The sequence below is a fragment of the Pezoporus flaviventris genome, unplaced genomic scaffold, assembly GCF_033815535.1.
Source record: "Pezoporus flaviventris isolate CSIRO_AGI_PZ_B2104156 unplaced genomic scaffold, CSIRO_AGI_Pfla_v1 ptg000213l, whole genome shotgun sequence".
In the NCBI taxonomy this organism is placed as follows: Eukaryota; Metazoa; Chordata; class Aves; order Psittaciformes; family Psittacidae; genus Pezoporus; species Pezoporus flaviventris.
Genome location: NW_026892761.1, coordinates 5,741,903 through 5,759,659, shown reverse-complemented (window position 1 = coordinate 5,759,659; position 17,757 = coordinate 5,741,903). Strand labels below are relative to the sequence as shown.

The 17,757-nt window shown below is 38.2% G+C and overlaps 2 protein-coding genes and 1 long non-coding RNA gene across 12 annotated transcripts in view; 1 reads left to right on the top strand and 2 right to left on the bottom strand.

Moving 5' to 3' along the window:
* The window catches only part of EYA2 (EYA transcriptional coactivator and phosphatase 2), a 166,684-nt gene that overhangs the window by 14,518 nt on the left and 134,409 nt on the right, over positions 1–17,757 (bottom strand). The window lies entirely within an intron of this gene.
* On the bottom strand, positions 1,781–6,217 carry LOC133262419 (uncharacterized). The gene is made up of 3 exons (XR_009741300.1): positions 5,964–6,217; positions 3,065–3,163; positions 1,781–2,641 (listed from the first exon to the last, which is right to left on the bottom strand). It is a non-coding gene; the product is annotated as an uncharacterized LOC133262419 (long non-coding RNA).
* ZMYND8 (zinc finger MYND-type containing 8) overlaps positions 6,876–17,757 on the top strand; it is a 51,114-nt gene continuing 40,232 nt past the window's right edge. For 2 of the 10 annotated variants that reach the window (XM_061441558.1, XM_061441549.1), the window contains exons 1-2: positions 6,878–7,086; positions 17,024–17,094. In XM_061441558.1, the coding sequence (XP_061297542.1) occupies positions 7,073–7,086; positions 17,024–17,094 (85 nt within the window). In that variant the 5' untranslated portion in view covers positions 6,878–7,072. Of the gene's footprint in view, positions 7,087–7,358; positions 7,491–8,115; positions 8,171–9,168; positions 9,783–11,585; positions 12,000–17,023; positions 17,095–17,757 lie in introns of those variants that run through there. The other 8 variants (XM_061441556.1, XM_061441550.1, XM_061441557.1 and 5 more) reach the window with 8 other exon arrangements.

Genomic DNA, 17,757 nt, shown 5'->3' with positions numbered 1-17,757 from the left:
TATCTGAAGGGGGCCTATAGGGATGCTGGGGAGCAACTCTTCATTAGGGACTGTAGTAATAGGACAAAGGGTAACGGGTTCAAACTTAAACAGGGGAAGTTTAGGTTGGATATAAGGAAGAAATTCTTTACTGTGAGGGTGGTGAGGCACTGGAATGGGTTGCCCAGGGAGGTTGTGAATGCTCCATCCCTGGTGGTGTTCAAGGCCAGGTTGGACAGAGCCTTGGGTGGCATGATTTAGTGTGAGGTGTCCCTGCCCATGGCAGGGGCTTGGAACTTGATGATCTTAAAGTCCTTTCCAACCCTAACTATTCTATGATTCCATGATTCTATAATAAGCAGTTATCTGAATGCACAGAAGGAATTGAAAATGTGTAGGACTGGAATCTGAATGATTTTAAGAGAAATACAGCTGAGAGATCAAGAGAAAGACGGTAAACCAGGGGTTGCAGTACAAACTTTATCTTCTGCCTGGCAATAGATGTTTTGTATAGCTGCCTAAGAAATATTTGCAGGATTATTTTTCCTCTTCCTTGGTATTTCCTGAATTACTAATGACACTCTGAAGTGCAGAGTAACATCGCAACTGGTTTTCAATATGCATTGTAGTGCTTGGAATGGTTTATTCCAACATATCTTTAAAAAACAGGGTTAAGCAAGACAGATAAGGCAGAGTAATGCTTTGTAAATGGGTAAATTGACATTTGTACTGGAGGTTTTTTTGGGTCTGTAGTATCTTCAACACAAAAAAAATTATATTCCCTATACTTTTGTTGTGTTGCTCCTGATGTAGTTGAGATGTTGCACACAACTTCACTTTGAATCCCCTACCCTCTGACATTGGTCCACTCTAATGCCACATGGGAATATGGTGGCTTTAAAAAAAAGTAACAGTTCATTTAATAAAAAAGCTTGGAGACCAGTCATAGAGTTGACTTATTTGTGTATCTAATTAACACACACTTGGACTTTATTATGTTACTGACAAGTACAATAAATACAACAGGATTTGTTCTGCCCTTTCAGTATTATGTTTTTTGATGTGGGTATTGATTTCTCTGCAGTAAGCTTCCCTTGTGGAAACAACTTGACAGTGGCATTAGCTCAGGAGTGTCCTCTTGTCTGTCACCTGATAAGGAGGGCTTAGTAAACATAGTCTATAAGTCCCACAGTGCATGAAAAATAATAATATGTAAAGGTGCTAAAATGAATTCAACAGTTTATACAGATGTTAGTTAATTATGGGCAAGTCTTTCACCTGGTTTCAGCAGACGAGGCCACAGCTGGGAAACGTGTTGTTTCTTTTCAGAGACGCGATTATATTTCAAAGGCTTGCTTTCTTCCTGCCCTTACATAAGGTTGAAGAGGCAAGAAAGGATCTACAGTGTAATTTGTACTTTAAGAAAACATAGTTAATAACACAAATCTGGTGAAAACATGGATGTAGTGCTTGGTCACATAGTTTCACAAGAATTTCTTTTACTGTTAGTGATTAAGTTATCTCAAGCTGCTCATTCCTGCTCTCTTAGTCATACCACTGCCATTGCTATTGCAGGAGTGTCATGAACTATTGTGAATTGTTGCCTTTCCTGGGTTAAAGTTAACCCAGTAAATACCTGATTCACTGATCCTCTTCTCTGTGTAACCATACAGAGAGTTGTGCTAGAAGTGGAACTGAGCTGGGTGCTGTGGCTGGAAGGAGTGGTGAGATGCTTAAGATGGTGTGTCTGATTTAAAAAAATGTGAACACCCCCCCTGCCCCCCCCCACCTCGTTAAAACTGTGAGTTAAGCCTTTGTGAATGTGATTGTACTGCACGTTTGTGGTGAAAAAAGAAAGAAGGACTTAATGCTGGTGAGAGGCAAACCACAAAAATCAGATGAATATAGCAATCGGAATAGCAGATAGGGAAGAGAAAGGTGTGACTATGCAGAGCCTTAAAGCTAAAGCAAAACTGTATATATAGTGTGTGAAGGGGCAGGAAAGAGATCAAAAGTGAAAGTGACATAACCTAAATCTGCAGTGGGTTGTGATAAGACATAAGCCTAGGAGAGGGAAAACCATTGTAATAGCAGCATGTTTGTAATTCCATCACTTCACATGTTTGATATGAGCTTCAGCAGGTGGAATCTTCTGTGAGATAATCAGCTTTTTTTGAAAAAGAACCCAAACCAGCCAAAAAGTCACTTATCACAGTACTGTTAACCAAGTGATTCCTGAAAGTGACAAAATCAGAAGAGAAACTGCAGTAGTAAGATTAGCTTTTAGTGCTTCCTAGACCTTGTCCTGAATAATTTTTCCCTTAACACTAGTGACTTTCTTCTTGGGAAGGACCGTCATGTCCAAGTAAGTGCTACAGGCAGGATGTCTCACACCTGGGCATTCGAATCCTTTGGTGAAACACAAACTTCTTTCAGTACTTTGGACCTTGTTCTTATGCAGGGTATAGACATTCCCATGGCCACAGACCTTGCACGTGCAGTGAGTTGGACCCATTGCCATGTTATCGCACAGCAGGCAGGATAAATCCACTTGCTTCACTGGTGCTGTTCAGCTGCACAGTGGGGTATGGTTTAGGTCCGACATGCAGTATATCCGCATACGCCTCACAGCTGCTTTTCGGGTAACTGAGAATGTATTGGGCTGCATATGAAATATGAAATAAATTATATCTGTTAGGTTTTTAATATAGAACATATAATTTAAATATATAGTAATGAAAGTCCTATTTTATACAGGATATCCAACAGCCCAGCTGTGTTAAACTGTGGAGAGACTGGTTCAAACTGGGGGTGATAGGCATGAAATACATGAGGCATATGTCCTAAGAGAACATAGGCTGTAGCACCTCTTAAAAAGCTACAGCTGCTAAAGCAAAGGGCTCAAGGTGGCCTTTTTTTTCCTCCCTCCCCAGGTATTTTTGGCAGATGATTGGACATGAATGGAGATTTCCTTTAGAAGGAAATGTACATGAGGTAGTTGCACAGAATACTAAAAATAGCTGTAGAGAAACTTTATAATGCACCAGATATCCAGTGTATATTACAAACAAAATCAGCTTTTTACCTGTAGACAGTGACCATTGTGATCCAGAACAAGTAATGTAAATGAGAAGTATTCAAAGATGTTGTTCATGCATGCATCTGGCCACAAAGCCTTTTGAACCTCTGGGCAAATCAGGTACTTACTTGGTATAAACACATTTTCCATTAGTTTCTGATAATTTGCAAAATGACCAGCCTTCTTAGATCACTGATTTTTGCATCCATTCTACATTTAAAAACTCTAGAACTGCCTTATAGACCTTTATTGCTGGATTCTGTATCAGATGGCAGCCTTATCTTCTGGTCTCTAAGTGATTACTGATACTTGGGCAGACATAGGATAAAGGGAAAAGGTGGAAAAATTCTTGAAGGGAAAGGTGCTGAATTACAGTGTTTCATGTTCTTATTCTAGAAATTAGGGTTGTCAGTCAATGACTTGGAAATCAAGGACCAAGTTACATGACCATAATGCAACTTCTTTCCCGTTTTTTTTTTTTTTGCTGTTGTTTTGTTTTTAAATTCAGTATTATCCTTTGAAAGGATTACATTTCCCCTTTCATTTCATGTATCACTTCAAAATGTTATTTTTAAACCTCCATCTTTTGTCTGTCACCTAGTGTTCCCTCTTTGTCAATGATGATTCACTCCCTATATAGGGGTACATATCAAACCCCCTGTTTCTGTCACACAAAATCTTCCTCATGGGTTTCTGATTAATTTTGAGGCTTTCAGTATATATTAAATAGTCTAGTCCCTCATAACACTGTGGTGCTTGATGTGTGTGCTTTATGGAGATTCTGCACAGCAGGCAGAGATCTTTGCAAAGAAGTCTAAATATAGTAGGTTGCACTTCTAGCAGTATTGTCTTTTAATTTCCTTCTGACTGAACTCGTGCTTTCCATCTTTCCTTTGGTTTCTCTGTTTAGCCTTTTTTTTTTTTCTTGCCTCGCAGCCCTGTTTTCCCTTAACATCTCCAAAGCATTGAAAAGGACAAATACAAGCTAATCTAATCTCTCCGCCCTCTCTTCTGCTTTAACAAAGCATTTAGCTTCCCTGTCTCTTGCCTTTGTTTTCTTTACCTTTCTTTCCCTTCCCCCTCCAAAAAAATTCACCACTCCTGTGTAAAAGAATTGGCCAAGCTGCAGTAGGACATGCAACCATTTTGACTTTAGCAGACAAAACCTTCTAAATTTTCCAGATGTACCTGTATGTCATTATACCAGACTTGTCCCTGCTGTTGCAAAATATGCGTATGGACAAGAAAACGAAGATAAGTCAAGTTTTCCTTACTGAATCCTGACAGAATGCTTTTGTCTATTCCAGCAGAGTAGCCTGGTGGCTGAATATAAATGCTGTATTCTGTTTGATATGCTTTCTGGCTTTTTGTTCTTGGTAATGACTGAAGGTTTGTAGTTTTTTCCTTTACATTTATGCCACCATTTCCTTGAAGAGGACAGAACCTTAGGCCTTTTCTGAGGCTGCTTCTGCTTCTATCTGCTGCATGCTGATTCTCTCTGATGGTCCAAGTGTGTCAGCTTGGCAGTGTTCCCAGTCACCATCAGCGTTACTGCATTCCCAGAGCCGGATCTGGGTTAGCACAAAGCATTGACAAATCCAGTGTAATTAGTTTTGCTCCCTTGCTGTACTTCATAGGGATTAGGATTTTTTATTATTATTTTTATTTTAGGTAGAATAATATTTGAGTAGAGAAGTCAAACAATGAGCACACGTGTGAATGTCTGACAGTCCTCACATTTACTGCATGGAGGAATCGAACTTTGGATGTTTGTGTGCTGGGGAGGTGATACCCCTGAGTGACATAGGCCTTTAGGTATGCAATTAAAGAGAAACCTGCCTTGAATGGTTTGAACAGTTAACACTGATGCAAGTATGCACTTGAATGTCATGCATTTCCAGTGTGTTCTTGCTGCTGCAGTGGGCTGTATGATTCCCTTTATAGCAGCACTCTCTCCAGTTTCTGCTACATTCCTAAAACAGAACAAACTGCCAGTGTAATCCACGAGCCTTCCTGCTCCCTGCCCTGAAAAACGTTGCCAAAGCTAAAAAGGGAAAATGCTTCCAGCAGGGACTCCAGAATTACTTATGAGATCAGAATTTATACTCTGGGCTGGTAATCCACTGTTGCAGCCTAAATCGCAAGAACACAAAAAATGTAAGCACAGTGATAGGGTGGTTTGGCAGTTTTCCTGGGACAGTGATATCTCAAGAAATAATCTAGATGCAGTGTGGGACAGTGCAGACTAGGATTATTAATTTTACCAAGAGCTGCATAGTTATGACTCATTCGTTCGTGTGGTAAAGTAGTATCATGAAAGGTGCTGGCTGGAACTAAGGGGGGGTATTAGTTTTATTTGTGGTGGTGGTTTCTGGGATCATTAGCACTTGGGCAGAGGTGGAATGAAGTGCATATTGTGTTTCCAACTGTCCTTCATTTATGGAAGGGGGGTTTCTAAGTTGGTTTTGCACAATCTTACTCTTGCATGCTGTATGGAAGAATGTTTATTTTGCTTTGGTTATTTTAGTGTATTATCTAATATTTGTTATTTCAGCATTAAACCTCCCCTTCTGCAACTCCATTTGGTTTTCTTCTTTTTCCCTTTTTGTTTTAATAATAAATGATCTTTTGATAACATGAACATGCTTCAGAATCACCTTTTCATCTATGGTTTCCACTGTAATTTATTGGTGGTTATGGAATGATAATGCTGAGCTACCTAATACCTAAAATTTTGAACAAAAATGTACAGGCCTTTCTAAAGATTTAACCTTTAAAATCTTCATCTAGAGTTAAGGCTTCCTGCAATAAATCCTCCCACTTTCACTGCATTAGGGAAGAGAGCTGAATCACAGTTTTGAATCAAATGCTCGGGAACTGGCCCAAGATCAAACTCGTTACTTACATGCCGCTTTCTCATTTTGTTTCAATTGCAGAATTTTACTATAAGATAAAAGGTAAAGCAAAAACATCCCAGAAGCTGTTTTGGTAGACCAGACGGATAACTTGCCACATAGACAAATGTACGTCTTTTTTAGGGCCTGTATTGTATCTTAAAAAGAACCAAGTCCTACAGGGTTAACAGACAGGAAACTGCAGCTGCAGCCGGCTAACACGGAAGTCAGATTTTTGTGTAACAGGCAGCCTGAGCAGGCCGAAAGGTGGGGGCCGGGAGGGGGGGCCGGGGGAGGACAGTGTCTGCTCTGATACTGGTGGCTTTGGTTATGCTCTGCAGCGTTTTTATAAACAGGGAGGGCACGCACTGAATGGCAGCACCCTCTGTGATAATGCAGTTTCAATTCTATCCTAGTTTTTGCGGAAATGAGACATTAAGTTTTTCTTGCTTATGGTTTATCATAGTACCTAAAGAACTCACAGTGCTGGTGTGTGGTTGCTATGCTAGGTGTCCCGGTGTCTGAATTCCAGAACAGGAGAATGCTCTGTATTTTCAGTCAGTAATTTCAGCCCCTCCTGTGCATGCTCACTTTCGGTACGTTGTGGTCTCTTTCGGTGGCCTTGCTTTCTCCGTGCAGAGCACCAGCAAAGTGAGTTTAACTTTTTGTTTAGAAAGAACAGCTTTTGTGACCTGGGTGAACTCTTCCTCCCTCAGGTTTAAAATATCCAAATACCTTCAGTAAATGGCACGTTGAGACACGTTTGCTCAGGCAGGCTGTTCGCGATCGCTTCCCTCTGCTTGAAAATCTGTGTAATTTGTCCGGGGAGGGCACATTTGGGGTTTCTTTTCAAGTTTCTTTTGCTGAAACGGGCCTAGTTTAGCCTGTCTTTACGCACAGGATGGCTCCTGCTTGCCAGAGCTGCACAAAGATAATCGCTCAGGAAGTGTTTCAGCCAATCCCCTGAAGCTTTACATTCAGATTTACCAAAGCAGCCAATCCGGGATTAGCTTTTATTAGGAAGACAGATCATCAAGCTTAAGTGCCAAGCCCTTTCTGCCTGAGTACTGAGAGCCTGTCCTCCATGTTTTATAAGTATTGACATAACACTGTGTTAACAATGCATCCACAGAGGTAAGCCTTACTTTTTACATTTTTTTTTCTCTAAGACCTATGAGTTGTGGGTTGAGAGTGTGATTCTCTGTGATTTGTTGTGCAAAACTCACACCACAGCACTTTATTAAGTTGGAACTGTTTAAATTTGCTTTCTTGGGTCACATGGTTAGTAGCCATTAGCCACAGCTTTATTTTGCAGACTGGCAAAACCTTGGCATACCTACTTCTTCACAGGAGGATGGTGTTTTTAGAGTTTATCAAGATCCTGGTATTCCAAAGAAGCTTTCTCTCTCTGAGCAGTTTGCCAGCACTATTGTCTGTTGTGTCACATGCCTGCTGAAGAGAAAATGGAAGCTAGGGAGCAGATGCATTTAACTGCCCTACAGGGAGTCAAGCAGGGATAATGGCAGACAGAAGAACAGGCAAGTTTACCTTTCTAAACAGTGAATGGAATAGCTAAGATAAGTTATCTCTGAAAAAATATGGGATTTTTAAAAACCTAGACATCAGCAAAAAATGCTAATGGCAGATTGTAGATATTGGGCCTAGGTGGTGGTGTGCTGTTGCATCATGTTTTTTATGCAGCTTATCTTAATTTAAAATGATTATTGAACCTTTTTTCTTGCAGGAGTAATTAATACAACGTGTTTCTCTTTCTGAAGGACAATGTATGGTTAATATTTTGTTCCTTTAAAAGGGAGTTTTTATGCTGCAGGTTTTGGAAATGGGTTGCTGCTCAATAAAATGCTGCAGTATATTTGTTTACAAATCTGATTCTTTATGAAAAATGTTTTTGAACTGTTAGCTTTCTTCTTTTACATAGTTCAAATAAACTAATGTACCTTTTATCTGTGCCTTTTTGTTTTACACTGTGTCAGCCACAGTTCTGTGTTGTAGAGTCCAGAGGATATAAAATCATGTGTGGTTCATGACAGTAGTACATGTTGTTCGTTCTTGTTTTTTTTTCCTTTTTTTTTTTTTTTTAACTTTTGGTTTAATGCTACGTAATTATTTCAAGAAAATCCTTTTTGATCAATTCCCAAATCTGCCAGCCTGTTGTATCTTCTTAACTGGAAAATTGAAGTGGGTGCTTGAACAGTTGGTAAGTAAGCAGCATGCTACTTTCTGACCATTTTTAATAGTTTTCCAAACATTTTGTTTTTCCTGGGTCAGTTAGACCACTAGATGAAGTAATGTTAGTCATGCAAAATACCAGATTTGCTTAGCGTCCATTTTAAGAGACTTGGACATGTAAACTGTTCCAGTTTGAATGCACTGTATCTTTGATAATTTGCCTGTAAATTTTGAAGCTTATACTTCCTGTTTATCTCAGGCCAGTGAAAAATGCTCTACTTGCTGTTTGTTCATAGATCATTAATTACCATGTTTGCAGGGCAAAGCGCATTTTCGTTGTTCCTTAGGCTTTTGAGGTGTGATGAAAGTGCTAGTACTCAGCAATGAAGTGACCTTATGAAGTAAAGTAGATAATGCTTAATGAGCATATGCTTCTGATACTATACAAAGTATAATCTCAGACAGATTTGCTTGATATATACCTAGTTTAGGACAGTTTGTGCCCTTTATTAAGATTTTATTTGTAGCACTTGCATGCTTGTTTTAACAAGCTGTTTTTCAGTGATCACCAGTATTGTTACAAAAGCAGAGGAGGGGATGCTCTTTCGTGTCTTTAATGCCATTTTTGCACTTGTTTTAGCAGTTCACACACATTCACAATTTTAGGAAAGAACTTGGAGCTAAGCTAGCTTTGCAAATAACTGCACAGAGATACAGTTACATGCTGACTCTTACAGAGGGTTGCCATGTATTTGATAACGTTCCATAAGGTAGCAATTTACCTCTAGTTACTTGTTTGCCAATATGAGTATCTTTGAATATCTCGCTTTGCTTAACAGCTCACATCCTTACCCCCCCCCCTTCCTCCCCCCCCCCCCCCCCCCATTAGATTATAAGAATGTCTAGTTCACTTTGCAACCTGAAGCACTTCTGGGTTTATGATTGAGTTTCATGTGATAGCATTTTTAAATGCAATTTTAATGCATTTTTTTCAGTATACAAAGAAGAGCTAACACAGCTAAGAAGTTATTCTGGTTTTTTGTTCTTCAGCTGCTAAAACAGAAATTACATTTGGCCATAATTTTCCTATCATCAGTTTATACACATTAGCAGTTTACTTTCAGTCTTAAATAGTGCACAACATAATATTTGTTTAATATGAGGAAGCAGGAGTAAGTGATCTGCAATCAGAAAGCCTGTATTAAAATGGCTCCCACAGGTTTTGTTAAACTAGGATCTGTTTCAAATCTGCACCTCCAGACACACTGCTGACAGTGAAGCATATTTGTATAAGCTGCCCTTGTGCATGTAATGAAACATAGCATCATGAGTCTGTTAAAGTTCACTATTTTTAATCACTCAAATATAATTCTTTTATAGTTCACAAAAAATAAATGTCTGCATTGCAGCAAGATGTCTGAGGCAAGGTAGAGACAGCAGTGTTGTTTTACAGATCAGCCCAATCGCACTGCTCCATGGAGTACTGGAGCCAATAGAAGCAGAGGGTAGGTTAAAGATTGACAATTGCAGTGGCAAGACTGAGAAAGGCCTTCTGGAAATTTCTACCATCTTTGTTCCATCTAAGTAAAGCAAATTCAGCCAAGCTGAAGAATTTCATATATTTTTGGTGCTTTGTCAAGGTATGATGTTATCACTCACTTTCATAGATTGCATAATAAGAAGCACTCTGTGCTGTTTTTTTTCTGCTGTTCAGGACAGATGGAATGTGGGGTTTTGTTTAAGTGATAGATGCGGGGAAAAAGCACGTATTCTTTCTACCCAAGATGTTACAGGACTGGATCTTGTTAATATCACAGTTAGTCAGGACATCTATGAAGCAATGTAGCTGAGGTTTATTCAGCTTGTAGCAAATGGCCATTATTCTAATGTAACTAGTAGTTAATCGTATAATTGCACTTTAAGTTTTCTGGCTGCTAAAGAGTAATTTGAATTGCCCAGGATGAATATGATTAGCCATTATTATTTAGTGCCAACATCCAGTTACTTTTGTAATTAGCTGGACAAAGAATGCAGTGGGGGGAAAACAAAGGAGTGCTCTGGATTATAAATTATGATGAAAACAGTAGCTTTTTAAAAGCTACATGCCTCTTTCATTCTTTGCAGGCAGACTGTTTTAGTTGGAAGCTAAATAGTGCTGGGGAAAAAACTGAGTGATTTCTTTAAACAAATAACACTACTTAACATACTGAGAATGAAAAAAATGCAGAGCATAAACCACTCCAAATGTGACATTTCCCTCCCTTGCATCAGGCAGGAGTATTGAAATGTTGCAGAAAACCTACATAGCTACTAAGGAAGCAGGTAATAAAAGAAACTTCGTCTCAAAAATCATGAATAAGGTAGATTGCATTGCAGACTTAGCCCTTTGTATCAGTGTCCTCAAACTTTGATTGGCTCGTTTTCCTGAGCTGTCCTCCATTTTGTGATATCACTTTTTCTTGGCTGTTGTTTTATCTTTTTCATTTGTCTTTTTTCCTTTTTGCTTTGTTTTCAAGTGTACTGGACATGTGGATTCAGTAGCTAAGAAGTTGGTCATGGTCAGTTTTCCATAGTAATGGTGCCACTCCAACATAATTGGTTAAAGGGTGATAAATCTCAGTAAAAGCTCTCCTCTCCTCTGTGTGGGATTCAGGGTATTAATTTGAATCTCCTAAATATCTTGGAATTTGAACGTTGAACGTAACCTTTGTCCACGTAGAATGGAACAGACAGCAATTTTCAAATTTTAGTTTTTGTAGATCCCTAATATTTTTCCCATAGGCATGTGAATCCCATTACAATGAATTTAAGACTGATCGACTAGGTTTGATTTACTTAGATATTGTCTGTAAACCCCTTAGTACACTCTCTTTGAGGGGTCTGCAAAGCAGAAACTGAAGACTGTTGTAGTAGGCCATCAGTTTGGCCCTTTAAATTGTATTTAGAAATGATTTTAAATATATTTATTAATACACATCTTGTATTCATGGGTTAAAGTTCCATTTAGAAACAGCTACATTGGAACAGAGTTTTACTTTTATTTATTTGGTGGAAGTTGTCTGTCATTTTTATGTTAACCCTTTATTGCCAGTTGTCATAGCATGCGTTTCATACTGTGAGATTGAAACCATTCTGTAGCAGGATGTGAACATTCTTAATCTAGCCGCTATAAACCTTTACTTTCAAACATGATTGTTCTCTGAAACCTATAGCTATTCTGGATGCCTTGCTTGGGCCTCAGCTCTGTAGTTTATGCTCTTAAGGAAGACTGTATGACACCAAGGATCTCCCTCACTCCTTCCCTTGATTTTTTTCTTTTGTAGAGTTATTTTGGATGCACACTGTATAAGGTTTTAAAAAGAACCTAAATGCTCTTTGCATTAAAAAAATACATGTTTACTTTGCCTGTTATGAAAGGTAACTATCTTAAACAATACAGTATGTAGATATCTGAACATGCATTTGTGTTAAGCAATGTTAATTGCTTAATATAAATTGAGCCTTTTGCAGGCAATTCTGCAAAAGGAAATGTAAAATATGAGGTGCTCCAACTGGAGAATGAATCTAAAATTAAGTGATTTCCTTAGTAACCTGTGACTTCACAAAACCCCCTGTCTTGTGCCTTTTTAGTTAAACATTTGGATGTCAGGTGTCCTTTTGTCACACTTTACCATTTCTGATGTTTGGATGCTTGCTTCAAATATAGCACTGCTGTTTAAACAAGAGATAACTGATATTGAATAAACTGCTACCATTTTAGCTACAGTACAGGAATGAGGCAGTGCAGTGCTGTCAGACGCCATTTTAAGAATCCTGCATAAATAGCATAGCTACCGATGAGTAAGAGACTGTTATAGGTGAGTGCTTATACAAAGCTGCTATTTATTCAGCAATGGCATGCAAATATTTTTCTTTTTTTTTTAATTTTTATTGAATGCAGTTTTTTGAAATAATTCCTTAGAATTGCTACTCACAAATGTGATATAGGAGAGGTAGGAATGAAGGATGAAATTCAGTTTTAGTGCTTGTAGTCTTAAATCAGTCGGGTTTTTTTTTTGTATTTCTATTAATTAAAAGGAAAAATGAATTCCATAAATATATATAGGTTTTTATTTTAAACTAATGTATTTGTTCCCTAATGTAGATCTAGATTGTGTGTGTGGGCATTAGCTGTTTCGAGTGGTTTTCCATATCTGTCAGTTTTTCCTTGGTTAAATGTCAAGGTGCAGTAGTTCATCTGCAACTTTTAATTGCTCTTTGTAGTTAATATAGTTTAGAACAGCTTTATATATTTTTGTATATGTAGGGTTTTTTTTTAGGGAAGTACTACTACTGGAACAGGGAGGATTTTCCTAAACAGAAAAGTCAGTATTTATTTACTGGTTTGATATTTGAAAAACTGAATTTAGAAAACCTCACCCTCTCCTCAGTCTAATAGAGAACATATTTAAAAGTTAGGCAGCTGAGTTCTTCTTGCATTTTTACTGAAGTCAATAAATTTTGTATGTTTGCAATCTTTTTTTTTGTTTCCCTTCTGTCCCCAAAGGGATAACCTCCACCCCTTCTCCCTTCATTCAGACATGTTAAACTAATTTGTATGAAACAAATCAGCTTTTAAGTTTTGTCAATATGAGCAGGGAAGTTTGAAATGATGAATTGGTGTTCTGGTCAATTGACGGTGAACCTGGCAAAGCTTAGATTTCAGTTGTGTTCTTAAAATATATTCCTCTGTGTTCATTCACCTTAATGAAGAAATAAGAGTGGCTTTCAGAGTGACATAAGGTATTTATTGTATTCATCTAGGTACTTAATTGAGTATATACCAATATCATTTCTGATCTGCAGCCCCAGAGCATCACATTCATAGTACACATGCATGATAGTAATGTATGCTATCTGAAATAACAGCTCTAAGCCCTGCAGAAACGAATTCTCAAAATACAACTCTCTAGAACAGTCTACTCGATCACAGTTAGTGTTTCCATAGAACTAGATGCTTGTTTATAGTTATTTGGCTGCTAGTTTTAATTTTCTCTTTATTTTGTTGTGGGTAATAGTAGGGTACCTGTAATTAAGGACCTGTTTTTCTTGAATTATTTAATTGGAAATCTTTTGGTAATGAAGTTTCTGCATTTGGAAGTCTGTGTTTTATAAAGAGTATTGCTTATATTGATGAAAGGTGCAAAGGTGAAAAGGTGTCAGCTTCAGAAAAGTTACTGTAAACTTGCTGTGAATTGCTAGCATGTATTTAAAAACTTAAGTCTTAAAGATTACCACTACAATCACGACGACCACCATTCAAACAATGCTGAGTTGTGCAAGTCATAATACATTACAGCAAATAAAACAATGGGAGATGCTTCTGGAGAGCTTCTGGAGAGCTATGAATTTCAAGTATTTTTTTATAGCTCTCTCTGTTACACTTATTTAACCGTTCCCCCCCCTTTAGATTTTTTCAAATATCAAGAACAATATCAGTGATTTTCTTGCATACTTGAATGCTTGTGCCCTGAAAAGATGGAACAAGGTTAATTATAACAGAGAATATGGACATGCAATCTGGTTCTCTAAAGCTCAGTTTTCATGGTATAGCAGATAATTGCTGAATTTTTATTTTAGCTGTGGGTGACGTGTAGTGTGCATGTGTGTGTATAGGATATGTGCACCTCCCTTACTTAGAAAAATGAATGCAAGTGAACGCAATTCTTTTAACTGGTCATTTAGACTTCAAATATTTGTTGAAGTTGTCTCCAGCTATCTCTTATGTGATCTGTGAGAGATGTGTCAAGTCAAGGCACTTTGTTCATCTTGGAACTGCATATGAAGAACGTTTTTCTTGTCTCTATAGATCTACTGAAAGAACACTCAAAGAAGTGGTAGAGGAAACTGGCTGAATTTCCTGAATTAAGCTCATTAGATGGGAAAAGACAGATTTAGAACTGAAGAAACCTCATCTACTGTAACCAATGTGTAGGAGTCCTGACCTTTGACACCAAACTAATAGGTTTGGGCCCACAAGTGCAAAGCATCTTTGGTCAGCTTTGCAACTTCCCCTGCTACTTTGGTCAGGATGTAGGAGCAGTTTCCCACTATGGTGTTGCTGTAGTGAGCTGTCACCCCCACTTCTTAGCCAGGTTTAATGCACAACACTGTCTTTTAATACTGACTTGTAGCTTCTAACGTATCTTTCTTGCTGTATCATGTTCCCCTGAGGCTTTGCTTTGAACAAAATGTACCTGGTCGTAGAACCATAGAATAGTCAGGGTTGGAAAGGACCTTAAGATCATCAAGTTTCAACCCCCCTGCCGTGGGCAGGGACACATCACACTAAACCATATCACCCTAGGCCTCATCCAACCTGGTCTTGAAAAAGACCAGTTGCTTTGTATGAGTCTGGAATGTTATGATTGCTTTAATGTAACTTAAACATGAGCTGCTGGTGAAAGGATATTACCCCTTTTACCCCTTGCCCACATGTGGTATATTCCCATTTCCTCTTTTCTGCACATCCAGCTGCACAGGAAGCTTTATCACAGAACTGATTCACTTAAAATGAACACGATTTCTGGAACATGAAGTTAGGGATTGGGGAAACCATTCCTTTTAGTCACAACCTGTGTAAAATGATCTTAAGACTTTAGCCTGAGTCTCATAAAGACTTGTATGTCATAGTCTGTAGCTGAAACTGGATCTATCTTTTAAAAGCAGGTAATGTATACTGTCAAACTACTTTACTCTTGACAGAATTAGTGGGTATTATTACATGTTTACCTCTATGCATTAATCATATATACATAATGTTTTAAAAAATATGCTTTTTTTGTTACGGTTTGGTGATATTAAAATAGGATTTTATAAGGGGAGAGGGGGAGAAAAAAATAATGCAACATTGGAAGAGAACAATGAACCCATCCTGTGAGCCAAACCCTTCCCATTGCTTAAGGAAAGAGAATGGGCAGCGGCAAGTGGTGCGTGAAATGTTTTGGTGTCTGGAGCGCACTGCCAGCTCCTCTTTGCTGGAGGCCCTCTGAGAAAGGGTGTAACAAATGTGCAGTATAATCGATCTGCCCATGCATAGTAAATTGGTGAGCATTGTAGTATGGTCAACTATGTTATGCATTTAATCTGCCTATGCAAAATAAACCTGAGAAGCATTGTGCTACAGTCAACTGTGCTACACATTTACCATAATTCTGGTCACATGGGTACCTTTCCTTGCTGCAGAAAGTAGCAGCATAGTCTTCTCTTCACTGTTTTATGACTTTAAAGTGCTTAATTTATAAATTATTGCCTTATACAAATGACAAGCAAAGTATGATAATTTCTGGAGTTCATGGATCTTCTCAGCTTTGGGTCTTCCATACATTGAGCTCAGTAAATTTGTATTTAAAATTTTTGCTGACATAACTGTACTGTTTAGGAGTGTGAAAATAATTGCAACCCGACCTGCTAGTAGCTGATAGTTGATTAAAGTAGTTTTGGCAAATACCAGACTCAAAAGTCCTTCTGCTGGTAGGTTTTACTTTATTTAGGAAGCTGTTTTCACTTATACCAGAAACAAAACTCCTAGTATAAACTGTTTGTCAGGCTGAAGAGTTTCTCTGATATAAGCATAGCCAAGTCCTCAGTGTTGTTTCTGAGCTCTGATTAGCTGTCTCGAGCAGGTTTAGCCACAGTGGCTAAAAGCAAAGGTCTCTAACTGGCCTTTTAGCCTCTGTGGTACATATAGCTGTCCCCAGCGCTGGGATGGCTGAACAGAATCTCCGTCCACTCCGTACCAGTGGTAATTCACAGTCTGCCATATCAATGTAACTTGGTATCAGCAGCAACTTACATTAACAGACTAGACAGTCAATTGTTATTACAGAGGAAAAGATCTACATCCCATGTGGCTGTTGTGTCTGGTGGTATTAATGGACAATGGTCATACCTGCTTTAGGCACTATAACCTCATTTGTCTGTCATTTTGAATTCGGACTTGCTTCAGCATCAAATGTTTTCTTTTATCTTTCATCTACAATAGTCAGGTCTCCAAAACTGGTGTGTAATTCAATATTCAGTTTAGTTCTTTTTTTCCCCTCCTTTCCACCTTCCTTCCCCAAACTGACTTAACTAGGCAAATTCATTGAGTTATTTTCTTGAATGGCATCACTGCAAGAAAGTAGAACATCAGGAAGTCAGGTATAGTTTGTCATCTGTGAAATCATTTAATCCTGGCTGGAGTAAATTACAACTGTCTATGTAAGTTTGAATTGTTGAATAATAGCAATAACTCTGTTCTGTTTATTCTTTATTATAGTTAATAACTGGTGGAATTATATTGCTAATAAATTACAGATATTCAGTTTTCTGTTACATAGTCTAGTTTCAAAATCACAGAATCAGAGAATGGCTTGGGTTCCTTGAAATTATTTAATAGTTTTTAAAATTGCAGTTTACCTTCTAATTTTGCTAGTTGTTTTGTGTCACTAAATCTGTTAGTTCAGCTAATCTGTTCACTGATGCTGATGAGGGTTTAGATGTTAGCAGGCGTCTGTCCACACAGTTTATAGAAGCCTTAGATTAGGAGCTACAAGGAACAGAATTCCTATTTGTCACGTATAATTTATACATCCAGTGACATAGTCTTCATTACCTGTTGCAAGACTGTCATTACTATGAAAACGTTACCTTTGTAATTGGCATCATGCAGCATACAATGTGCACCTGGGTTGTTTCTCTACACGTTTTGGTCAATGCGTACTCTTGCAAACAGCAGGCCTTTCGTTTCTTTAGAAATTTGTGATATAGTTGTGTTTGACAGTGTTAGTCTATCCCTGAAGTTAGACATGGGAATAATGTGGTCCATAACTATTCTAATTCACCTTTTTGAATCCTGCAGCTTGGCTGAAGAGGAAATAAAGGCAGAGCAGGAGGTGGTGGAGGGGATGGATATCTCCACTCGATCCAAAGGTGAGTAAGAAGGAATATTTCATCTGTGCTCTACAATATACAAATATTTGTAAACCAGGATAGTGAAACTGATCTACCATGAAGCTGCTCTTGAGTGAAGCCTCAAGGCTTGTTGTACTTTTATAACATACTGTTGTATGTATTGTATGTATTACTTGGTTTTCATTGTATTTCAAACCTCCTGCCTATGCATACTCTATTATTATTTCTGGTTTATGAATAACAGATTATGAAAGAGCATCAGTGTCTTGTATCATCTCAGTTATCATGGCTTCCTCGCCGCTTCCTTTGCAGTATAGGAGAAAACACTAGTGATAGTAGTAATAAGGTAGTAGTGCCTACAGTAATGAATCCTAATTTTCTTGAATAAAGGACGGTACCATCTCTGTTTCCACAAAAACTGGTCCTCTGAGTAGTGTGTATTTCATGGATATTTACATATCCATTCCTGACATGAATTAAAATTGTTGGTGGAATTGCAGGTGACTGATGATTTCTGTCCTCATTTCTGGAGTTTTCCCTGTGAGTGAGTTACTACAGGGAAATGATGTTATCTGTCAATATAAGGAAAGCCAAACGTAACAATCCATATCAGTGTAAATATTCCCACTGTTGTTTGGAGTGGGGGCACAGAAATGCCCTTCAATCAGAATACTTGCACGT